The sequence below is a fragment of the Macaca fascicularis genome, chromosome 5 (assembly GCF_037993035.2).
Source record: "Macaca fascicularis isolate 582-1 chromosome 5, T2T-MFA8v1.1".
Classification (NCBI taxonomy): Eukaryota; Metazoa; Chordata; class Mammalia; order Primates; family Cercopithecidae; genus Macaca; species Macaca fascicularis.
The window spans coordinates 108,435,716-108,445,461 of NC_088379.1; the positions used below are offsets into that span (position 1 = coordinate 108,435,716).

Here is a 9,746-nt window from a genome sequence, read left to right on the forward strand (position 1 = left end):
TTGAAATCTAGCACCTAAGACAAGCACTCTGATAAAATAACGGTGGTAGTGTACAACTGGTACAATGTTTATGAAAAGCAACTTAGAAGCACATACTAAATGACAAAAAAAAGTACATATCCTATGAATCAGCTATTTAACTTTTAAATATTTGTATAAGAAAATAAAGACATACAGTAAAATTTAGTTAAAAGGACCCTCATCAAAAAAATAGAAAAAAAATGGAGTCAGATTTAACTATCCAACAATAAGTAATAGATTATAAGTGATGGTAAGTGTATATAACAGAATTTTAAAAGAGCCACTAAACATGGTTTATAGAAACCTGTTTACTGCAGGTAAGAGCATCACAAAATATTAAATGTGAAAGAGTTGTTAAGTTGTATATTTAAATACTTATAAATGTGTATGCATTTAAAAAATTAGAATGGATACACTGAATTTTTTTTTTATTTTAATAGTGGTTATCCTGCTCAATGAAATAAAAGAGGATACAAACAAATGGAAGAACATTCCACGCTTGTGGATAGGAAGAATCAATATTGTGAAAATGGCCATACTGCCCAAGGTAATTTATAGATTCAATGCCATCCCCATCAAGCTACCAATGACTTTCTTCACAGAATTGGAAAAACTGCTTTAAAGTTCATATGGAAACAAAAAAGAGCCCACATTGCCAAGACAATCCTAAGCAAAAAGAACAAAGCTAGAGGCATCATGCTACCTGACTTCAAACTATACTACAAGGTTACAGTAACCAAAACAGCATGGTACTGGTACCAAAACATAGACCAGTGGAACAGAACAGAGCCCTCAGAAATAATACCACACATCTACAACCATCTGATCTTTGACAAACCTGACAAAAACAAGAAATGGGGAAAGGATTCCCTGTTTAATAAATGGTGCTGGGAAAATTGGCTAGCCATATGTAGAAAGCGGAAACTGGATCCTTTCCTTACACCTTATGCAAAAATTAATTCAAGATGGATTAAAGACTTAAATGTTAGATCTAAAACCATAAAAACCCTAGAAGAAAACCTAGGTAATACCATTCAGGACATAGGCATGGGCAAGGACTTCATGACTAAAACACCAAAAGCAATGGCAACAAAAGCCAGAATTGACAAATGGGATCTAATTAAATTAAAGAGCTTCTGCACAACAAAAGAAACTACCATCAGAGTGAACAGGCAACCTACAGAATGGGAGAAAATTTTTGCAATCTACTCATCTGACAGAGGGCTAATATCCAGAACCTACAAAGAACTCAAGCAAATTTACAAGAAAAAACAAACAACCCCATCAAAAAGTGGGCAAAGGATATGAACAGACACTTCTCAAAAGAAGACATTTATGCAGACAACAGACACATGAAAAGATGGTCATGATCATCACTGGTCATCAGAGGAATGCAAATCAAAACCACAATGAGATACCATCTCACACCAGTTAGAATGGCAATCATTAAAAAGTCAGGAAACAACAGGTGCTGGAGAGGATGTGGAGAAACAGGAACACTTTTACACTGCTGGTAGGTTTGTAAACTAGTTCAACCATTGTGGAAGAGAGTGTGGCAATTCCTCAAGGATCTAGAACTAGAAATACCATTTGACCCAGCCATTCCATACTGGGTATATACCCAAAGGATTATTAATCATGCTGCTGTAAAGACACATGCACACGTAGGTTGATTGTGGCACTATTCACAATAGCAAAGACTTGGAACTAACCCAAATGTCCATCAATGACAGACTGGATTAAGAAAATGTGGCATATGTACACCATGGAATACTATGCAGCCATAAAAAAGGATGAGTTCATGTCCTTTGTCGGGACATGGATGCAGCTGGAAACCATAATTCTCAGCAAACTATCGCAAGGACAGAAAACCAAACACTGCCATGTTCTCACTCATAGGTGGGAATTGAACAATGAGAACACTTGGACACAGGGTGGGAAATATCACATACCGGGGCCTGTCATGAGGTGGGGGGAAGCGGGGAGGGATAGCATTAGGAGATACACCTAATGTAAATGATGAGTTAACGGGTGCAGCACACCAACGTGGCACATGTATACATATGTAACAAACCTGCACGTTGTGCACATGTACCCTAGAACTTAAACTTTAATTTTTAAAAAAGGGAAAAAATAAAAAATAAAAATAAATAAATAAATAAAACTGTTGGGGGCATTAGCCACATGAACAGCTGTCAAAAAAAAAATAGTGGTTATCTCTGGAAGTGATGTTTCCAACCTTCTTCTTACTTATCTATGTATTTTAATGTTGGCATACAGAGACTATCTAAAAAAAAAAAAAGAAGAAGAAGAAGAAGAAGAAGCTGCTTCAAAACTTACACCAGTGAGAAGTTCCACAGAAAAGCTCAGAACATTCCTAACAAGGGTCCCTTTATCTATGCACTTAACGTATCATATGGAAATTAATTAGTTTTCTGCCTCACTAAATGTGGCCTCCCACAAAATAAGAACTGTAGTCTCACTCTCAATTTCTTTTTTTATTCCTAATGCCTATTATACTGTGTGGCATAATAGCAGGCTGAGGGCTGGGCACGGTGGCTCATGCCTGTAATCGCAGCACTTTGGGAGGAAGAAGCAGGTGGATCATTTGAGGTCGGGAGTTCAAGACCAGCCTGACCAACATGGAGAAGACTCGTCTCTACTAGAAGTACAAAATTAGCCAGGCGTGGTGGCGTATGCCTGTAATCCCAGCTACTTGGGAGACTGAGGCAGGAGAATCGCTTGAACCCAGGAGGCAGAGGTTGCGGTGAGCCGAGATCGTGTCATTGTATTCCAGCCTGGGCAACAAGAGCGAAACTCCATCTCAAAAAAAAATAATAATAATAATAGCAGGCTGAAGCAGTAACTTTTCACAGAGAACCCAAAAGTCTGTCTAAGAAACCAAAGGTTTAGATTCTGCACAGAAAACCAAGAGAGTGACCTATGAAATAGCCAAGACTAGCCACAGAATCTCTCACTAAATACAAATTTCGTTTAACCAGCTCAGACAAAAAATCCTGGTATATTCCTGCACCTCCCCCTTCTCTCTCCCAATCCATTTACAAATTCAACTGAAGGAATCCTGTTGTTTCGACATTTAAAACGTGTTCTCACAACCATTCTCACCATTTCACTGCCACCATGCTGGTCCAAGCCAGAAGTCATCTCTTGCCCACACACCTGCAATAGTCCCCTGGTTGGTCTTCAGGCTTCCACTCTCCTGCACTTTAGCCTTCACACAACAGAGTGACCTTGAAAAAGGCAAATCTAATCATGCTACTCTAAGCTCAAAGCCCACAGTAACTTCCCATCACATGGAGAATAAAAGCCAAAGTGCTTCCTATGGCTCACAGCCCTTCATGATCTGCCCTAGACTTTGAACTCCTCTCCTTCCCTTTGGTTCACAGGTCTCCAGCCACACTGGCCTGCTGACTATTCCTGAAACTTGTCAAGCTCATTCCTGCCTCAGGGCCTCTCTCTTCCCCACTCCCATGTTTTTCCTCTTTGCTGGAAATGCACTTCTCCTTAAAAGTGACCTTTTCAAATAGGTCTTTTTGTTTAAAAGTCACCTCATCAAAATACCTATCTTGAATCACTTTTTAAAAAATAGCAATGCTTTCCAACCAGCCTTCACTGTCTCTTCCTTTAACCTGCTCAATTTTTCTTCAATGCGTCACCTGCCATAACATTATTTATGAATTTGGTATATGTCTATCTCCTCCACTAGACTGTCCATTTGGGAAAGGACTTTGCTTTCTTTACCACTCGATTTCAGGTACTTAGAATAGTGCCTGCCACATCAGAGGTATGAAATAAATATGAGATAATTAACTAGGTGAATAAATAAATAAATGAATAATATCACCAATATATGTTTCAAGTTCTTATACAAACACAATATTTGACCCACTGTCTACTATAAACTGTAGACTGTTTCCTGACGTCAACACCATAAAGGGATGTTACAATAAAGCAGGTGGGATAACAGTCTCACATTACCAAATAACAATACTGATCTGATGTTGACGATTATTACTTTTTTTTTTTTTTTTTGAGACAGGGTGTCACTCTGTTGCCCAGGTTGGAGTACAGATCACGGTTCACTGCAGCCTCAACCTCCTGGGCTCAAGCAATCCTCCCACCTCAGCCTCCCTAGTAGCTAGGACCACAGGTGCATGCCACCACGCCCAGTTAATTTTTTAATTTTTTATAGAGAGAGGGTCTCACCAGATTGCCCAGACTGGTCTTAAACTCCACCTACCTCTGCCTCGCAAAGTGCTGGGATTACAGGCATGAGCCACTGTGCCCAGCCTGATGATTATTTTCAATAGGCCTTGTGTTTCTTAAGCCCCAAAAGCCTTCTCATTTCTCATCCCACTGCCATTTGAGACCCATATCCACCTGACTGAAACCTCAAGGTTTTTCTAAGAATTTATGAAGAGATTTAAGAAATCTCTTCAAATTGTTCCTATGAGGAAGTTATTTCATACTATGAGCAAATTCATTTTCATGAAGTATCTGTAGTAACCAAACATTGTTTCTTAGCTCTGTAATACAGCACAATAATCTGACTTACTGACTGACTTACTCTATATTTCCCATTAGCTTAATTTTATTTATTTATTTATTTATTTATTTATTTATTTATTTATTTATTTTGGTAGAGATAGAATCTCTCTATGTTGGCCATGCTGGTCTTGAACTCTTGGCCTCAAGAAATTTTCCCACCTCAGCTTCATAGACTCTTTCTATGTTGGCCACGCTGGTCTTGAACTCCTGGACTCAACAGATCCTCCCACCTTGGCCTCCCAATGCTCTGGAATAACCGGCTTGAGTCAACATACCAGCACCCATTGGCTTAATTATTTCAGTAAAATGAGGCAAAGACGAACCCTACAAAATGAACAGAGGCATTCTCAAAGCAGATATAAGTGAAGACTCAGGGTATACTGTGGTCAACTGTGTTCTATATCACAAGTAGTTTGTCAACTAAAAATAAAGTACTAAAGTTTGGGAATGATTTACTATAAAAATACATTGGACAATGGTCAATGTCATTTACAACATTCACCTCCTTTCTGATACACATCTCAGGAAAAAACAAACAAACAAACAAAACGACTAAGTACCAGGTCAGAAATTTTGCATAACCGCAGGTGACCACCTTGTCATGGAAATAAACTTAGAATGGTGCTCCTGAAAGTCAACCACAGTGCTTCAAAAACACATGATTTTTCAAAAAACCAAAGTAAGCATACCACATAGTATAGAGACCAGGCTATGGAGTTGACCTGGGTTAGAATTCCATTTCTTTCCATTTAGTTGCTGTATGATATTGGTCACCTTCCTAATTTCTCTGTGTTCCATAATTCCATATTATCCATAAAATTCAGATATGAACACTTACTATATAGAGTTGTTATGAGGATTGGACAATGTATGCATCCCACAAGTAGATCAATTACAAGCACATCTTGCCCCATGTAAAGGCAACACGTGGCAACGCTGTGCAAGAGGGAACAGCAAAAGCAGTTGGAGGATGGAAGTCAGTTTGCAAACCTATGCACACAGGCAGCCAAACAGGAAAACGTCCCCCACAAGTAGTCTGTAAATTGGAGACTCCATTGAGATACACACACACACACACACACACACACACACACACACACACACACACACACACGCCCTGAGAGGAAACAGCACCTTTGTTCATCACCAAGTTAGCCTTAGAAATTATTTACCCATTATTAGCCACACTAGCACTGACAAACCCAACTTTACTCTTGTAGGTCATTCTCCACAGCGTCTGTGCTGCATCAATCCCAAATCTGACTCCCTGACGCTTAAAAGCGAAAATAAAAAACCGAGACATTACTCAATAGAGTTAACCCTTACTTAGCAAAACGCTGTTGTCCCCTGTAGCGTGCAGATAGTAAAGACAGTAATTCCCGACCTTATGCTTGTCAGTGACAACATGCCCTTTGTATACACGCTTCAGTCGAGAACGACTGCGGTAAATAAACTGCTAGTAGCAATACCGTTCCTCTATCTAAACTTCCGCTTTCCAGAGTTACTGATGTCCCAACATGGGTCCGTCGCTCATCCGTCAAGCCCGTACCCCATAGCCTGGGCATTTCCCCCAGCAGATCACAAGATGCAAAGGGGAAGTTACTGCCAAACCGACAAGAATGGCCCACAGCTGGGGGCTGCCAGGCGGTTCCTGGGCCCCTCTCAGCACCAGAGGAAGGCGGGCGCAGGCTCGCTACGGGTCGGCCGCATGCCGTACCTGGATCAGGCCCTGCTGGAACAAGGCGCTGTGCACGCAGCCGGGGACCGCGCCGGGCAGCTCCAGCGAGCCGTTCCCATTGCAGATGCTCCAGTTTCCCCGCAAGCTGTAGCTAAGCGCCGCAGCGGTGGTCCCTGTACCGCACAGCGCGAGCAGCAGGAGCAGGTGGAGGCGCATCTTGGGAGCCCGCGCCACAGAGATGTGGAAGGATAGAAAGGCAGCGCTGCAAGAGACCGGCGGGGAACCCACTCACCCACTCGGAAGGAGCAGAGGCTTTAGGTCCCCGCCCCGGCCCCGCCCCCAGGTCAGCTGAGCGCTCTCCCGGCGCCGCCGCGGGCTGCAGGAGAACGAGGAGCCTGCGCCTGCACCCGGTGGAAGTCCGGCGTCGCGGTTGCGGTAGCTGCAGCCCCCGAGAATAGCTACAGGCTGGGGGGCATTGCGGTCTGAGCCCTCCTTCAGTGCTCCTTCCCGCCGCCTCAGTACCTACAACTGGAGGCAAGAACCTTGCACAGTAATTGGGACATAAAGATCCCTGGACGCGAAGTGGCACAAAGCCTCGGGAGATCAGAGACCGACTGTACGTGGAGACCACAGCTGGAGAGGCTCCTCTCTCCTTCAAAGAACCGAAACTGGGAGACAACCCACACTTCCCTTCCCCCAAATTTACACAGACCCTCATCTACCTGGTAGCGTAACCCTCACCCCCCTGCAGCTCAGCTCGCGGGTCTCAGAGCCTACCCCTCCCTTCAAAGAGTAAAAAAGTACTAGCAGTACCTCACACTACCTAGCAGTACCTAGCAGTCACAAGGTTGTTCCGAGGGCTAACCAAGAAAATGAGACTACAGCATGTAGCATGTAGCATGCAGCATGCAGCATGGAGCCTGGCCCACAGAAGGCACTCACGTTAGCTATTGTTACTAGCGGCCTACGTCCTTATGTTTCATAAAGCCCCACGGAGGTTTCTGAGGTTCTGGAACCTGCCCTAGGCGCGCAACTGAGTTTAAAATCCTCTGCACTCACTAGCTGTGGGACTTGGGCAAGCCGCAAAATCTCCATCTCCGTTTCTTGAAGTTTTCAAGTTGCTTTAAGTATAAAATGAGTTAACATATGTGATCGTCCCTAACAATGCCAGAGTACCCAAGAAATACCAAGGACTTATTTCGGGTGTTGTAGTCAAATGGCCTACCTGAGTCCCATTCGTTCAATAGGACGTAACAGTGATCCCAGAAGTTAAGAGGGAATTTTACATTGCATAGACTGCCTTTCTCCTGTGTTGACGTTATCTGCCTTGTATTTATGCTTTGGAAGAAGTCCTTGAAAAGAAATTTTCTCTCATCAAATCTGAGCTTTGTTTTGCCTTATAATGGCCTTGGAATTGCCTGATTCTGCAGGCACCGGACAATATCTTACTTTGCAAAGTCAGCATTATTTACAAGCCCTGAATATCTTGGCTTAAAGGACATATGGATTATTCAGCCCAAGCCGCTGGCTTACAGATGAGGGAACCGAGTTCAAAGAGATCGGGGCCAGTCGCCGTGGCTCACGTCTGTAATCCCAGCACTTCTGGGAGGCCGAGGCGGGTGGATCACTTGAGGTCAGGAGTTCGAGACCAGCCTGGCCAACATGGTGAAACCCTGTCTCTATTAAAAACACAAAAATTAGCTGGGCGTGTGGTGGCACGTGCCTGTAGTTGCAGCTGCTCGGGAAACTGAGGCAGGAGAATCTCTTAAACCCAGGAGGCAGAGGTTGCAGTAAGCCGAGATGTTGCCACTGCACTCCAGCCTGGGCTATAGAGATTGAAAAAAAAAGAAAAAAGAAAAAAAGGAGATCAGGTGACTTGCATGTCACATAGTGGCAGACAGGATTAGAACCCTCCTCTTCAAGGTCCTGCTGTCAGAGCCCAATGATATTACAGGGGAAACTCTCTCACTCACTGCTTCAAAGTCTTCCTCACTCACTCCAGAAGCATTTTTACCTTTGATAGGAACAAAGCTCTCCATTCAAATTATATGCCATAATTCATGGCATTAAATGGCTAGCCATGGTCTGTGCAACACTGATAACACAAGGTTTATGGCAACAAGAGCAGCACAGGAATTTTTTCATAACTCTCAGATATTTCATTAAGCCAAATCAGAGGAAAATTCATCCTTGATGATATATATGGATATATTCTGTTGTATTAAGAAATAAGAAATATAATTTTTAGAAAAACAATAATAGAAGATTCTCATTCCTCCTTTCATTCCAGGATGTAAGCATAACATCATTTAGGTTACTTCATTTTGACAACAGAGAACATCAAAGAATAATCAAAGCCCTAATAAGTACTCTTCCTAAAATTGGAATTGGCACAGATGACATGATGTTTTCATTTTCTTATAGGATAATTTTTGTCCATGATTTTCTGGAAGAATAAACCTTATTTAGAGAGTCATGATACCAAATGCAATGTTTAAAATAGTTGTGGATATCTTTAACTTACACTGTATAAACAGATTTCATTTTGATCATTTCATTTGGTGCTTCCCAAAGTTTGAATTATTTAGAACAAGTGATAGTTCCCTGGTTTAAAAAGATAAATAATGCCTACAGTGGTTAAATGATGTATAGGGTCGGTATCCTGTCACAACAGGCCAATGGAGGTAGTTAGGTCCTTTGCTACATGACAACACTTCCTTCATATCTAAATATATAAAATCGGTAAACTCATTAGAACACCATGGCCAAGGATATTCCAATCCCATGATATATTACAGAAGTTATAATAAGGGAAAGAAAATAAAAGAATAATGAGATGTGGAGTGGACATTTTCCTTTAGACTCTTAGTGTCTGATTAAACCCCAGGACTGGGGATAATAGGACATAAGTATCCTGCCCAAAGGTTTGACATACTTCTCCATAGTTTGAAGCCCCAAATGTTAGAACAAAGAGACAAGGTAGTGGGAACTATGTATACCACTAGAATTTGGTGTGTCAAGGATGCATATGCGTGACTTTCCTATAAACCAAGAGGACACCGTAGGAAGTAACCAGGCTTGAGCCAGTATAATGGGACTCTTCCCAAGAGAGTCCAAGAAGTCAACTACAGGACACATGGCCTACGTCAGCAAACTGTGCAGTAGAGTATTTCCCTGGAGAAGTCTCCAAAGAAGAACCTACACCATCCCTCATTAAGCATTACAACCAACCTGAGAAGGAAGGGAGGCCCAGAAGCATTGGAGAGAGGGGAGGGTTGTAAAAAGAAACCTCCCGCCTTCTCCACCGCTGTCCACCAGCCACAGGTTAATTCTGAACTAGATGGATGGGGGAAATAAATGTTTGAGTTGGATATGAGACTAAAATTTTAAATTGAACTGTGTTTAAACTGTGTTTAAAATTCATGAGAAGTTTGCCTGTTTGTTACATTGTAACGTTTCTGGTGACAGCAGGAAAGTT

General features: G+C 42.2%; 1 protein-coding gene across 9 annotated transcripts in view; it reads right to left on the bottom strand.

Moving 5' to 3' along the window:
• MANBA (mannosidase beta) overlaps nt 1-6,558 on the bottom strand; it is a 135,692-nt gene extending 129,134 nt beyond the window's left edge. For all 9 annotated transcript variants that reach the window (XR_012434979.1, XR_012434978.1, XR_012434977.1 and 6 more), the window contains exon 1: nt 6,308-6,558. Coding sequence is in view for 1 of the 9 variants with exons in the window: in XM_005555558.4 (XP_005555615.3) it covers nt 6,308-6,484 (177 nt within the window). In the remaining 8 variants the exon portion in view is untranslated. The remainder of the gene's footprint in view (nt 1-6,307) is intronic.
• Between the last annotated feature and the right edge of the window lie 3,188 nt (nt 6,559-9,746).